We start from the raw sequence: 15,970 nt of genomic DNA, 5'->3' as shown, positions 1-15,970 counted from the left end.
CTATATATATATATATTGGTCCAATCCTGGCTTGACTTCCAAAAGAACAGGCCCCGACTCCGTGGATGAAAATCAAAGGTTTTTATTAACCAATGCACACGATCAGACGCGTTTCGGTGGACAAGTCCACCTTGTTCACTACATCTAATATATATATTTATGTATATATGTGTGTGTATATATGTGTTTGTGTATATATATATATAATATTTAATTTGAACAATAATCCTGGAAAAGGACGTTATCAGCACTCAGGTAGGATTTTTAAATATGATTCATTCAGCCTTGTGCACAGTGCATCGAGTGCTTTTACCCAGACAATTTAATCAATTGTAAAGAGCGGCTACTCACCCGTGAGAGTGCCAAGGCGCTGAGGGTGGGGGGCTGCTGGTAGGACTAGGTGGCGGATCATTCGAAGAGCCAGGTGTTGAGGTCCTTCCTATATTGGGTCAGGGACACCTGAGGTGCAGGGGCAGGGAGTTTCATGTCTTGGTGGCAAGATGGGAGAACGATCTTCCTCCGGTTCTGGTTTTGTAGATCCTGGGGAAGGAGGCGAGGGTGATATGGGCGGATCAGAGTTGTCTGGTTGGTACGAGGCGGTGGTTCAGGTACGCTGGTCCTGTGCTGTGTAGGGCTTTGTAGGCGCGAGGGAGCTTGAAAGTGACTGGAGGCCAGTGGAGTTGTTGGAGGTGTCGCGTGATGCAGCTGCGGCGGGGGATGATGAGGATAAGTCTGGCGGCGACCTTTTGGATGTACTGTAGTTTATTGAGCTGTTTCTGGGTGGCGCCGGCGTAGAGTGCATTGCGGTAGTCAGGCCTGCTGGTGATGACAGCGTGGGTGACCTTCCGTCTAGACTCCGTGGGGATCCATCTGAAAGTCTTTTGGAGCAGGCGAAGTACATGGAAGCAGGCTGAGGAAACTGCATTGATTTGGCGGTTCATCATGAGCCAAGAGTCCAGAATGATGCCAAGGTTGCGTGAGTGGTCCGTCGGGGTGGGCGGAGCAGCTGGCCACCAGGAGTCGTCACATGCTGACGCAGTGGGTCCCAGGATAAGGACTTCAGTCTTGTCTGAGCTGAGCTTGAGGCAGCTGTCCCTCATCCATGTCGCAACGGCCTTCATTCCGCTGTGGAAGCTGGTTCTGGCAGTTGAGGGTTCATTGGTGAGGGAGAGGATCCGCTGGGTGTTGTCGGTGTAGGAGATGATGTTGAGTCAGTGGCTTTTGATGATAGCTGCTAGGGGGGCCATGTAGATGTTGAAAAGGGTAGGGCTCAAGGAGAAGCATTGGCAGATTCCACAGCTGATCTCTGTGGGTTTTGAGAGGAACAGTGGTAATCTGACTCGTTAGGTCCGACCGGTGAGGAAGGAGTGGATTTAGTCCAGAGCCTGGTGCGTATGCCGGCGTTGTGGAGTCTGTCGATTAGGGTGCGGTGGGAGACGGTCTCCATGGCGGGAGAGATTTCTAGTAGGATGAGGGCCGCAGTCTCGCCCCGGTCGAAGAGGGAGCGGAATATCATCTGTGGCGGTGAGGAGTGCAGTCTCTGTGCTATGGTTGCTTCGGAAGCTGGATTGAGAGGTGTCTAGGACGTGGTTCTCTTCGATAAACTCGAAGAGTTGGGCATTAATGGCCTTCTCTATCACCTTGGCTGGGAAGGGGAGGAGGTAGATCGGTCTGAAGTTCATGAGGTCTTTTTGATGCCTGGCTAGCAGGAGGTTGATCTCGGCTTGTTTCCAGGCATTGGGGAAGGTAGCAGTTTTGATGGAGCAGTTAATGGTGCGGTGAAGCTGCGGGCGAAGGTGGCCGCTGCTCTGTGGAAGATGTGGTACGGGCGAAAGGTCCGTCGGGGCCCCTGAGTGGATAGTCTTCATAGTCTTGTGTGTGTCCTCTGTAGAGAGTGGGGTCCAGCAGGGAATAGCTTGTTGAAGGGAAGCTTGGTTGTATGCAATGGTGGCCGGTGTGGTGGGTGGGGTTTGGGTGTTGAAGCTGCCGTAGATCATCCTGATCTTGTGGTGGAAGAAGGTGCCGAGTTTGCTGTAGAGGTCTAGGGAGGGGGGATCGTGTGAGGTCTTGCTGTTGGGCCTGGCGAACTCCTTGTTGATGGTAAAGAGTTCTGTACTGTTGTGTGCGTTAGCGTTGATTCTGTCCCGGATGGCCGATTTCCTAGTGGTTTAGAAGAGGATGTGGTGTGTGCTGATGGAGTACTTGAGGGTTGCGTAAGTTGTGTTGCTCCTCCATTTCTAATTGAGACGTCTGCAGGTGTGTCTGGGTTTGTGGAGGGTGGGGGTAAACCAGCTGGCCATCTTGTATCATTGTTTGCCTGGTCTTCTCTTGAGGGAAGCCAGGGTGTTAGCACAGTTGGATGTCCATTGGTGGAGGTTGAATGCTACGGAGTTGGTGTAGACGAGGAGTTCTTCAGTGGCCTTTGTCCAGCTGTGGCTGGGGGGTGGCAATGGTGACGGTCCTGTGTGGTAGGCGTATCAAAGGCGAGGTGTATGCAGTGATGGTCGGTCCAGGGGAGTTCAGTGGTGTGGATGAAGCTGATGTTCCCACTGGCGGACAAGATGGGGTTGAGCGTGTGTCCGTCTGTGTGGGTCGGGCGGTGGCCAGCTGCTTGAGTCTGATGTTGGTGAGGTTCTCCAGGAGGGAGGTGATGTTCTGGTTGCTGTGGTTGTCCATGTGGAAGTTGAGGTCTCCAAGCTGGATGTAGTCGGTGACTGCGAGAGCCTGGGGTGCGATGAGGTCTACAATAGAGTCAGTGAAGTGTGGTCAGGCCGGGGGGGGCTGTAGACGAGGGTGCCACAGAGTGTGGTGTTGGGTTTGGGCCGGATCTGGAAGTGGAGGTGTTCCATGTTTCTAGTGGGGTCATTAGAGTGCGTGGTTACTCGGAGCATGCTTTTGTGGATGATATCGATGCCTCCTCCCGGGTAGTCGGCCGTCCTTGTGGTTGATCTTGTAGCCGTCGGGGATGGCGAAGGTCATGTCCAATCCAGAGCAGGGATTGGTCCAGGTTTTCATGAAAAAGTCGATTTCAGGAGCGGTGGCATTGAGGAGGTCCAAAATTTACGCAGCGTAATTGTGGAGGGACCGCACTTTTAGGAGGATGTAGGTGAGGTGGACGAGTACGCTGTTGGTTGGCAGGGCAGCAATGGGGGCTGTCGTGGAGGCGTGGCCGAAGGTGCGGTTGCAGTTCCAGCAGGTGAATGGTCCTAGGGTCTTCCCCGTTGAAGTTAGGTGGCAGGTGGCATGTCGTCCCAGGTTGAGGGCGAGGAGGGTCCTGGCGTCGTATAAGTGGGGGGTCTGAGGCAGGGTCCCTGGCACTGGGCACGGTTCTGGCGCTGATGGGTACAGAAGGGCTTGCCTTTGGTGCGGCCGCCACTAAGTAGTGCTGCAGAGGGGCTGGCAGCTGGGAGGCGGGAAACGCGGAAGCGGAAAAAGGACACTGGAGGGGGTTGGGGATTGCAGTGGCAATGTAGGAGTGGGCAGAAACAACGGCAAATACGAAGGAAAAACACAAAGCCAGCAAGAGAAATAACAAAGGCAGAAAAAGAAGAAAAAAGAGAATTTAAAACAGAGAGAGAGAGACACACGGAAACAGCAAAGAGAGGGACAGGGGGGCAGTCAGGCAACAGAGCAGTGACGCTCTACCACTGGACCATTAGAGATGAGGAACAGGCATGAGCCTGTGGGTGGAGAGGGCCTCAAACTTCTGACCTCCAGGTAAGTGGCTTCAACAGCAGCAGATGGGGACAGCAGTAACAGGTACCAGACGGCGCTGCGTTGTGGAAGGAGCATGCCCACTAAGGATACTGCTTAGTGTTCCTTACTGTATTGTATTTCAGTTGCAGTTATACAGAGTTTCATGTCTTGATGAGGCACCAATCCACCTAAGAGGATGGGTACTATTCTACACTATTGTGTTTGCTTGGTTGAAAGGATGTTCATTTGCTATGCCACCTATCTGGATTGTTTTTTCATGTGAGAGTTTTATATTTTAAGAGCTAGTCCATGTTGTTCTAGGACACAGAGGCATGAAATATCTTCATCTAATGTACCATTTGGCATCATACATTCTTACCTGCCTTTTGCCTCCTCCTCCTTTTCAACCTTTTCAGGTTCACTTTGTATTTCCTTTATATTTTCTTCCTCTTCATCCAACTCTTGAATTACTTGGGTTTTCTTAATGCCTTCGCGAAAGCTATAGAAAAAGGAGCAGGACATTAAAGGATCATATCTAGTCAATCGTATCTATTTGTGCAAGAATGATTGTCTCCTAGGGCCCTATGTTGTAAAGGGTGCTGTACAGTACCTCTAACACTTCTGTACCAGTCATTATCTCGTCAAAAGAGATGGGATATCTTCAGAAAGTGGAATATTCACCACTAGGAACATTCAGGCCTCCAGAGGGAGTTGCTTATCTGTCTAACTACTACCACAACTAACAATAATAATAATAACAATAAAAAGAAGAAAAAGAAGAAAATTCCCCGATTATGAGCGTCAAGCTAAAGTTTCAAATGCATATTTTGCCACTGCGAGCAAGCTACATCATTTAAAAAGCCTACTCTTATAAATTCTATTCTGTACATTCAGTTGAGACTTCACAAGGAATTGATATTATTATCATAAACAGAAAATGTGGAGAGAGTTCACTTGAACTGGAATGTCTAACAATATGATTATCCACCAAACACTATTTACACTATTTACAATTACAACCATTTTACAATACTCCATTGAGGTGCCAGTATAATAGATCACTGTTTCTTTTTCACTTGGTGCACTTTAATTTAACAAATGTTTGCAAGGAACAACACTGACTAGAGCTGGAATACAGAATCAGCAATTATATACAATATTCATTCATTCATACCTGCAACAATTCATTTTGGGTATTTGTATAGAATGCTTAGAGAGTACGATTTATGCTGGTCATTCAAAAGGAACATTGTGAAAGAGTATGCAATGGACAATATACATCAATTAGATAAAATGATTCCAAGTACTCAGTAGCCACACACTTTCACTTACTGTCAGTTATATACTGTCAAATTTATAGACATGATCATAAGGAAGAAATTAGGAATTCAGTTCTCAGCACAACTGGAAACGGAAGGAAAGCCATACACCTTCAACAATCTAAAAAAAACACAACCTCCCAGATATAGAACTATACAATTTCCTAGCTATCAAAACAGCCGTTACAAAATCTAAACTACACAAGCAATTCCCATCCATCTTCCAGTTTATGGATAACATAAGCAAGACAGGGCACCAAGTCTCACTCCTATACAAACTACTCCGACCTGTCACATCCAAACTTAATGCAAAAAAAAACGGCCTATTGGGAAACCCAGATAAACTACAAACTTACAGAACACGAAATACAGACACTATGGGCTTCCCCATCCAAAAACATGATATCCCCCGCACTAGCACAGACCAAAATCTGGCTACTCCACCAAGCGCATTGGACACCAGCACGACTAGCCTCCATAGGTTTAAAGGACAACGACACTTGCTGGAATTGCGGAACAGAAAGAGGAGACCTAGAACACCTCATCTTTAGCTGCACGAAAGTCAAAAAATTCTGGAAAAAAGTGCTAGACTTCACAAACAGAGCGCTAGGTTGCAGCCTTAAGCAAACATTCGCCACAATCGTCACCAGACATCTCCACCCACGAAGACAGAAATCTCCTTCACTTCCTACTCACTTCAACAGCACAAATGGTACTCACGAACTGGAAGGACACAACCAAGGCCACATTTAAAGGGTGGCTAAACTGGGTGATCTTCCTCAGAGGTGCAGACTACACCACCCTCAGAAACACACCAGGGAGACACCCCAATAGAGAGATGTGGTCTAAACTAGATAATCTGATAGACTCCTTCAAACCACCATAGACAAAACATAACCATAAACATAACATAGCCAGACCTTTAAGCTGGTAGGGATTTTCTGTCACAAACAACAACCATCACTCCAGGTTCCATGTTTTATGTTTCTAACTAAGAGCCAGCCAATGGTGACAATAAGTGTTACATGTTACTTGTGGGCCAGTCCAACAGGGCGAACAAAGTCGTACAGTCGAACTCATCACAAATGCCTGTCGCGATAATCCTTCAAAGAACGTCAAGTCTATATGTTTTGTCAATATATATAACCTATAAATACCAATAAAAACATTAAAAAGAAACTTTTTTGTGAAAACACAAAGCTCCAACTGTGGATATCTAGTTGCACCAGACCGGGACAAAGTTACAAGTTCAGGCCCAACATGAAATAGAGCGGAGCTTAACAAAGTACCTTGAATCCTGGTTGTGGAGTGTTGCAAGGATTCGTGTCAAAGGTGCATCGCGCAGCCAAAGCATTGCAGCGGTTCTGAGATGCAGCAAGGCCGCAATGCAAGGTCCTGTGTTGTTGTCAAGCATCCTGTGGACAAGGGCTTGCGATGCAAAGTAAAGGATTGAGGATGCGTTGTACAGTCGGTTGGTTCCGTGATACTGCGAGGCTGCTTTGAGGAGTTCGTTGGTTCCGTGATACTGCGAGGCTGCTATGAGGAATCTGTTGCAAGGGCCTATGCCGAGGTTGAGTTGCACAGTGGCAGTTCTAAAGAGGTTGCGGGCTGGTCGTTGCAACTGGACTAATCCTCACAACAGCGGCAATGCGTCGGTTCTGCTTAGGGTTGTGCCGTACAGCAGAGGAGAAGCAAAGCTTCTGCTGGATCCACAAAGCCTCGCAGAGCACCTAAGGCCCACTTCCAAGGGCGAAGGACTGGGTGGCATCACTTGGCAGTATTGGCTAACATATGGCAAAGTCCTAGTGCAGGGTTCAATTTTGTTGGAGCCTTCTGTCCCCGAGGTGCCAGTCAGGAGGCCAGCCAACAAACTCTTGAAGTCACTCTGGAGTCCTAGGTTCAACAGATGCAGGTTCAGTCCTTCTCACCAGGCAAGAGGGCAGCGGGCATCATGTCAGCACATCAGGGCAGCAGTCTTCCAGAGCAGCAGTCCTTTTATCAGCACAGCAGTCCTTCTACCAGAGTATCCACAGGTCTAGAAATGTACTCAAGAGTTGGTGTCTGAGGTCCAGTATTTATACCCAGTTGTGCCTTTGAATTGGGGAGAAGCTTCTAGAAGCAGGCCTTTGAAGTGCACGGGTGCCCTGCCTTCCTGTCACCCACAGGGAGCATGCAGCCCTTTGTATGAAGGCAGGATAAAGCCCCTTCAAGTGTAAGTGGGGTTGGGCCAAGTTCCTCCCTCCATGCTGCGAGTGATGACCCATCCAGGCCCAGATAAGCTCCCTATTGTGTGTGGCTCTCTAGGAATAATACATAAAGCCCAACTGTCAACTACATCCAGTCATGTGACCCATACACAGGCTGCGGGCACCAAATAGCTAAGGCAGGAAAATGCCAACGCTCTAAAAGCTAAATTCATAAAATTGTAACTTAAAATCTGACTTCATCATGTAAGTATTTTTCATTAGAATTTCAAAGACATCAAACATGAACTGGCTACCTGCTCCCATTTGGAAATTTCAACTCATTGATGTAATCTGGTAACTCCAATGCAAGCTAATGGGAGAGGTTGGTCTTGCAGTACTGGAAACAAATGTAAGAGTTTTTCATTACCAGGACAAGTAGAGCTTAAACGTACATGTCTTACGTTTTACATACACAGTACCCTGCCCTCTGGGCTGTCCAGGGCCTACCCTAGGGGGGACTAATATGTATTATAAAGGAAGATGTGGGCCTGGCAAAAGGTTTATTTTGCCGGGTCGAAATGGCAATTTAAAAGTGCACACACAGGTTTTAATGGCAGGTCTGAGACATGTTTAAAATGCTACTTAAGTAGGCAGCAGAACTAGTAGCATTCAATTTACAGTCCCTGGGCACAGGTAGTGTTACTTTATTAGGGACTTAAAAGTAAATTAAATAAGCCAATTGTGTACAAGTCAATCTTACCATGTTTTACGGAGAAAGTACAAGTCCTTTAGCACTGTTTAGCAGTGGTAAAGTGTGCAGAGTTCTAAGGCCAGTAAAAACAAAGTCAGCAAAACAGGAGGGCTGAAGGCGACTGGTTAGGGGGGAACCATGCCAAGGACACCAGGTCTAATAGGACCCTTTATACAAATAAGCTTCAAACAGAAATGTATAATGTCAGATGAAAGGAAGATATTGTGGATCACGTTTATGAAGGGAATAAACTTTGGGACTAATCATGAATTTCAGGTACTCCTGTGAGTCTGCTAAGAATTGCAGAAAATAGCACTGGTTTCCCTGGAAAACACTTTAGACTGGGTTTAGTTAAAGGTGGGGAGAAGTGAGGAATACCTACAGCACAAAATCTCACGATTTAGGCATTAGAGGAATTAAGTGCATTAACTCCCAACCTAACGTGTTTTTTTATTGCCACACAATTTCACACCTACACTCGCACATTATATCATTTAAAACATCGGGAAAATATATCAGTAATCCTTACAAATTTATAGATTCACATGAGGAGAGACATAAATGATGCACAAACTACAGTCATACTCTTGAGATTAATCAATCCCAATGAGGATTAATTAAGAACATAGAATGAAACATCTTCATCACAGAAAAGAAAGAAACCTAGATATAATTTCCTCTACATCACCTGGTATGAGTAAATTTCAATATGTATTCAGAATAAACATATAATAACAAATTACATCCCTTTCTCACTTCCCCAAACTAAAGACTGAATCAGGGAGTCTCACACAGTAAATAACATATTCACTAATTTTTTTCTTGAAATAGTATTGCCACCTTTCACATCAAAGAGGATAGGGTGGAAGTTAACATACCACATTAACTGTCTTATTTCCTGCCTTTTGAGGTCTTGTATGTCATATGCATTATTTACCTCCAGTCAAGTTTAACTTGTTGCCTCAAAGTGTAGCGAGTGAATTGGTATTTCTTGTTTGCAAAGCACATTCCAAATAGACCAATATTTTAATGAGATCATTGTCCTCCAGAAGACTTAGTAATACTCCTCCATCCCATGGTAGGGGTTATAAATTGTTAGCCACTAGGTTGCTCATATGTTAGAAAGATTACAGTAGGCTCCCACCTTGGCTAACAGTATTGTTTGGGCTTTTTTTATCTACCTTGCCCTGACTATGGGTGGAGAAAATTGGTACGCCTGCTGCCTTGCCCATGGGAGGAGCTGGGATATTCCCTCTTGCCAAGGATGGGGGCTTTTGTCAAGTCCTTAATGCCCAAAAGCAAGGGGGATTTCAGAGCCATCCATCATCAGAGCGGATTTATTTAGCCTCTCAATCTGCACAAGCATGGGATGCATTTCCAACTTCTCTCACCTTGCCAAAAAGCACAGGGCCTTTTGTACCCCCTCTTGCTTTAAGCAAAGCTGGGAGATTGTAAGTTCTGCTACGTTTGTAGAAGAGTGAGGAGATGGGCTCGAGGCAAGATGGCGGACACAGCTGTGTCCGAGTGAGCCAGGTCGCGTGTGCTCTCCCCGACCCCCCCCCCCTGCAAACCCCTGTACTTCGATTTCGCTGAGGAAGCTGTGCGCATTCAAAGGCATAATGACTGTTTCATAAAAATTAAAAAAACAAAGCCTTTGATGATGCTGCTGTTGTGTTCTTTTCGCGTCAAGCTACATTGTATCCGAAATAGTGCTGAGACGCTAAGAGGATAAAAAAAGAGCATGGCGTTTGGTTGCTGAAAACGGGGATTCTGGCATGCTGACTCTGCTGTCGTTTCTCGTTACATCGCACCAGAATTGCCGATTTTCTTATATACCTGCTGCAGGAAACTGGGGCGCTTACTCCGGCTCCTTTCCCGGTGGTGGTATCTGCGGGAGTTACGGTGTCAGGCTGTGTAGGTTGGATCGGCTCCGCTGGCCTAAGGAGGAGGGGAAAGGGGCTGTAGTAACCAGGCAGAACCTTCAGAGCTGCCTGGAATACTTGGAGTGGATCATCACCGGGTCAGGATGGGACCCAAAAACGCCAGCTCTACTGGGAGCTCTAAGGGGCCAAAGACACGTGCAGCGGCTGCTGCAAATACCCCCACTACATTGGCACATACTTTGCAGGCCCAGCCTTGTAATAGCAGTGTGGAAAATGCGTCTAAGGCCCAGAATGGAAACAATGGGAGTGGGAACGCTGTGGTACTCGTGTTGGGATCTTCAGGAATATTGGGTTCTACCGGTAATCTACTTTCAAACACTGTCCTAGAGTATCCACAAGGATCTAAGGTAACAATTCCGATTTTTAATTAAAAAAAAATTCTTAGTTTCTAAAACCAAACTTGATCATGCCCCGATCCCTGGTGAGCTAATAACGGCAACTAACGCTGTGGAGATCCGTCCTTCTACTTTACTCCTTTGTGAATCCCCGAATACACCCTCCGAAAATAATGGCACTCAGCGGGTTAATAACGTTTGTGGCCCACAGGTGTCAGACTCTGCTGCTCTCGCTGTACTTGTCCATCCTACTCTTGAAGGCGAAGACTTCAGAACCCTCTACCAGAAGCAGTGACTGATGTGGACTCTGGTGGTTCAGGTGGGAAATTGTATTCAATGCCAGATGTTTCCATGGTGTTGGAGGGTGAAAGTGTGGATCTTGACTGGGCAGATGATAGAAGCCTAGCTAGTTCTGCGCTACTGGAAGAAGAGGAGAATTACTAGCCACTGCCAGGCGGAGAAAATACGGTTCAAAAGGCACAAGAGATGTTCAATACAAGACCAGGGCACATAACTAACAATGATGGTTCACCACTATTGGACCCCCCTCAACAGCTCAAGCTATAGAAACAAATGAGAACAGAGAGATCCAAGGTTCCATCTTTGAGGAATCTGACAGCGGCGTCACCCTCTCCACAATATACAAGGCTATTATGTCGCATCGGGAGAAGACGAAGGCAGAGAGCCTGTGTATTCATGGAGCTGTGCGCAAATTACAGAATACGGTGCGGCGTGTGGCCAAATCATGTACTTGTAGTGTAGTTCCTATTTTCCCAGTAGGCTCTGCGAATTGGAATAACATAAACAATAGTTTAGACGTAGGACTGAGGTCAACTAGGTCTCTATTGAATATGTTAGACTTAATTTAGGTTTGCCAGCTAGCTCAGAGGTCACTAGAAACTTTCTCGAATGAACAGGGAGGAGTGAACTTTCCTGATTAGACAAGAAGGGATTCAGCTTCTGACAACCGCATAAGCATGACAACTTTGCTTCTCCAGAATAAGGAGTATATCTCCAGAGTCGTGTGAAAGCAAATAGATAGCTTTTTCACTCAGTCAGTTGTGCATACTTAGTTTCACCAGAGTGCAGAGAAATAGAGAGACAGGCGTTTTCAATAAAAAGGTGTTATTTATTGAGCAGTCTTCTTTCTCATGCAAGAGAAATTAATTGCCACAATTGCAATACTTGTTATAAAGTAAAGTGCGTACAGTAAAAGGAGTATTATGAAATAATACTCTAAAAGCATTGATATGGTTTCTGAGCCATATGATACTTAAAAGGTATAAAATATATACAGTTACATACAATGATAAAAGTTTGACTAAACGTACTCAACTGGTGCTTCTAAGATACGCCTACCCCGGTGTACCTAACCTAAGTCTAGTACGTGTGAAGGAGTAAATGAGTCGCAGTTTAAGTTAAGTTAGTTTTTGCCAAGATTCTGACTCAATAATTATCTAGCGATCTAATCAGCTCCGTACCATGGTTATAGAATGGAGGAGGTCTTATATCTCGCGCTTAAGACTCGATCTTCCCAGTAACCCGCAAGGGTGGCTGGAAACACCGGAGCTGGATTTTCTCGGCAGGAGAAAAAGACAGCGTCTTTCTCAGTGCGTCAAGTGGGAGGGACGGCTTCCTTCGGCACTCGCATCAGCTGGGCTTCGGATAAGTAGATAGCCGCTCTGCTCCACACCACTGTGTGTTGCTTATGGCAAACGCTGGTATATTCTAACTGGAAGGTGCCGTGTTTGACGTAAGGTTGGACATAAGACGTCAATAAAAAGATGTCACTAAGAACTGGCGGTTCTTTCAGTGCTCGCAGAAGTTCTAGGACAAATCAAAACAAAAGCACAGGGGATTACCCAGGTTGCTGGAGGTTTGGTATGTTGTAAGAACTCGTTGTGCTTTCTAGGAGTCTATGGAAGTAGCCTTGCCGCATTTGGTTTGCATTGAATATTACTAAATATGAAATATTTAATTAGGGTCCTAGATAAAACCACAACACCCACTCCACGTATAATGTCCATCATTACTAAATACTAAGCAATATATAAACATATAGGTACGCATGTGTTTTTCCATCCCACCCCAAAATACATTAAATGCATTTGAAACGGTATAGATACACGAAAATGAGTATTATACTGTACAAGCAGTGGTATCATTCAGATAATGCAAATATAAATATCAGCTGAATGAATTGCGAAAATTACATTTATGAAATGGCTCTTAATACAGAAGAGAAGGTCGAGACCATTTCATCACATATTTATACAAGATTGTAAGTGTGCTAGAGGCTGATTCAAAATATTGTCTCTAGAGTCTCTAGGAATAGAAGCTCTGTTCTCTAAGAATAGTTCTACTCTAAGCAGAGTACCTTGTGCCAAAACGAAAGTAAATATTTTGGAAGTTTGGGAAAAATAATTTTGCTTTGAAGGAGAAAAGAAAAAATATAGTTCCAAATGTTTTTAGCAGGGCTGTTTATAAAATTTTAAGGCCGATTCCAGAGTTCAGGGAACGCTGTGTGCTCGCTATTTTAATTGTTATTCTTGTTGTTAGGAGAGAACATTACCTCAGATAGGCCAGCAAAAAAAGCGTCTACCACAGTAGGTGAAAGTTGGGCCAACTCCGAAAAAGTTGAAATAGTGCATATATGAGATGCATTGCCATCATCGATGTCTGGATCAGCAATGTTCACAGAAGGTTGTACCTGTGTGCTGCCGCTTTCATCTCATACTCCACCGCCACCTACTTGTAATGGTGAAGTCTCAACGAATGCCGTCATCAGAATCGGTAGCTGCTGGGGACAACACGTTGCATGAGTCGTTACCGGACAAAGCAAAGCGTCGATATCCATTGGTACTGTTGATGGTAGTGTAAGACATACGTCCAACACGCATTCTTCTCCGCATAGCAGACATCGAAGCACAGGTAAGATGCAATTTTGCCAGATCGGTCTGAATGAAAGAAACCAGGTTGTATTCAGATCTCTTAGCCGAGGACCTTAGTGATACAGTCTCGGTATCGTATTGCTAGGATCGTTTCTTCCATAGTAGCCTGAGTTTTGTCTGCGACTTAGCTTGCCATATTAGAGCAGGAGGAACAAAAATAAGATTCCTGTTACAAGTCCCAAAATAAGAGGCAGGCCACCAAAAAGAGAGTGCACAAAATTCTGGAAGATGCTCACGACTGTCTGAAAGGGTGCTAACAGTCCCGAGAAAATTGTCTTAAATACATGTGTGATGCCACTGGTATCTGACATGTTTAAAATTTGGCTTAACATTTCTCTAAAATGCACGGGGCAATTTGTCGATAAAAGGGTATGTATCTCTGCCGCTGTCCTTGCAGCTTGCAGGTCATATGTCTCTTTGGACGAGGTTAAAGGCACAGTTGTCTGTAAAAGAATAGACTTCATTCTGCTTAAAGTATCAATTCGTATAGAAGAGATATTTACAGAAGGCCATAATGCCGCCTCCATGTCTGGATTGATACTAGGATACAATACTTGCATACAACAAATGACCCTGGAAGTAACGCTCATGAGATAGGGTTTTCCTGACATCATGCACAACAGCTGTGGTCACTCAATATAACGTAGCTACCGTTGGACAGTTGTCTGAAAAAGGGCTCTATCTGTATAGCTGGGGTACTGTGCAGATGACATGAAAGGTTGTTTGAGGAACCTTTGCAAGATCCATACAAGTTTATACCTTCGCATAGGAGTGTACCGCTCAGTGATGTTTTACAATTAGTACCACTAAGAAATACCTCTTTCTTGCCCCCACTCCAACATCTATGTGAAAAAGGTAAATTCCAGGTTGATTTGATGTATCCTTTACCCAACCTTTCATACATGCCTGCTGGTATATACTTTTGGCAGTATTGAAACTGTAAAGTCGTTATCGGGATTGTAATGGTGCCATGTATTATCCATTCGATGACAGGTCTTTCTGACATTGTCAATGGTCATCTCTCAAGTTTTTCAATGTTTAGCACCGTATAGTCTGCTCCTTTCTGCGCCAACGAGATTTGTCTATCAGTAAGGTTAAAGATAGAAAATAATGACGTTATGTTGATTAGACGCCATGGCACGTGACCTGAACGCAGATTTTGTAACGTCCAGCCTAGCTGTACAGTAGAACGCAATTGAGACTGACCATGTTGTAACATTATCATATCCTGTTCTATTATATCAATAGCAGATGATACAATGCTGTCCAGTGAATAGATTCTGGAGGACAGAGTCGTTAACCCATTGTCCACTACAGAAAATGTTTTTTCCAAATGAATACGATCAATTTCTCGTATCTTTTCTGCAGTTTCAATTTGATTTAATTTCCAAGCTTCATTGTATGCTGCGTATATACCGACGTATATGAAACGTTTTTGACGCTGTTTGCGAGGTCCCGTTATGAAATCTCGCAAGTCAGCACCTTCTTTAAGTACAGTTAAGTGTTGCTTAATTTCGGGAAGTGTGGATCTCTGTAGCCACTCGAGGCATAATTTTCCTACACTGTATGTTGTAACTGTCCCTGGATGTTGTCTTTGGGAATATCTCGGGTCTGGCCTGTTATGTTTGAACCCCTGTATTTTGTTCAGGAATCTATCATGACAGTTATTAGTAAGCATGGGCAAAATGTGCGAATTCGTGATCCGCGAATTTGCGGATTTGTGAATTTGCGTTCTGCAAAATTCGCGAATTTGTCTGAATTAGCAGATTTTTTTATTTTTGCGGGGCGCTTTGCGTGTTTGCTGGGTTTTTTGTGCGAGACCGCGATGCGCCCTCTCGTTCATCACTGCCACCCTCTCGTTTTTTGTGCCCTTCTGCCCTCTGTACCACTCGTTTTTGTGCCTTTCTGCCCTCTGCCCTACTCGTATTTGTGCCCTTTTGCCCTCTGCCCCACTCATTTTTGTGCTCTTCTGCCCTCTTCCCAACTCGTTTTTGTGGTCTTCTGCCCTCTGCCCCACTCGTTTCTGCCCTCTGTCCCACTCGTTTTTGTGCTCTTCTGCTCTCTGCCCCACTCGTTTTTGTGCCCTTCTGCCCTCTGCCCCACTCGTTTTTTGTGCCCTTCTGCCCTCTGCCCCACTTTTTTGTGCCATTCTGCCTGCTGCCCCACTCATTGTTGTGCCCTTCTGCCCCTTGCCCCACTCGTTTTTGTGCCATTCTGCCCTCTGTCCCACTCGTTGTTGTGCCCTTCTGGCCTCAGCCCCACTCGATTTTGTGCCATTCTGCCCTCTGCCCCACTCGTTGTTGTGCCCTTTCTGCCCTCTGCCCCACTCATTTTTGTGCCATTCTGCCCTCTGTCCCACTCGTTGTTGTGCCCTTCTGCCCTCTGCCCCACTCGTTTTGTGCCATTCTGCCCTCTGCCCCACTCGTTGTTGTGCCCTTTCTCGCTCTGCCCCACTCGTTGTTGTGCCATTCTGCCCTCTGCCCCAATCATTGTTGTGCCCTTCCGCCCTCTGCCCCACTCGTTGTTGTGCCCTTCTGCCCTCTGTCACACTTGTTGTTGTGCCCTTCTGCCCTCTTCCCCACTCCTGTTTTATTTTAGAATGGCGCCGGGAAGCTGCCAGCGCCATTCTAAAATAGTTACTAAGTTAGCTTTATCAGGAAGCACTAATAGAGAAAATAAAGCAGGTGCTCGAGTTGAAGCTCAAATTCAGTTAAACTCGAGCACCTGCTTCATTTTATCTATAAGTGCTTCCTATTGAAGCTAACTTAGTAACTATTTTAGAATGGCAT

At 45.5% G+C, this 15,970-nt stretch overlaps 1 protein-coding gene across 1 annotated transcript in view; it reads right to left on the bottom strand.

Annotated features, from left to right (window-relative positions):
* The window catches only part of IRAG1 (inositol 1,4,5-triphosphate receptor associated 1), a 434,599-nt gene that overhangs the window by 14,884 nt on the left and 403,745 nt on the right, over positions 1-15,970 (bottom strand). The window contains exon 18 of the mRNA XM_086950734.1: positions 4,076-4,195. Within this exon, the coding sequence (XP_086806860.1) occupies positions 4,076-4,195 (120 nt within the window). The remainder of the gene's footprint in view (positions 1-4,075; positions 4,196-15,970) is intronic.

This window comes from Lissotriton vulgaris, unplaced genomic scaffold (assembly GCF_964263255.1).
Source record: "Lissotriton vulgaris unplaced genomic scaffold, aLisVul1.2 SCAFFOLD_998, whole genome shotgun sequence".
Classification (NCBI taxonomy): domain Eukaryota; kingdom Metazoa; phylum Chordata; class Amphibia; order Caudata; family Salamandridae; genus Lissotriton; species Lissotriton vulgaris.
This window is presented reverse-complemented; position numbering and strand designations above follow the sequence as displayed.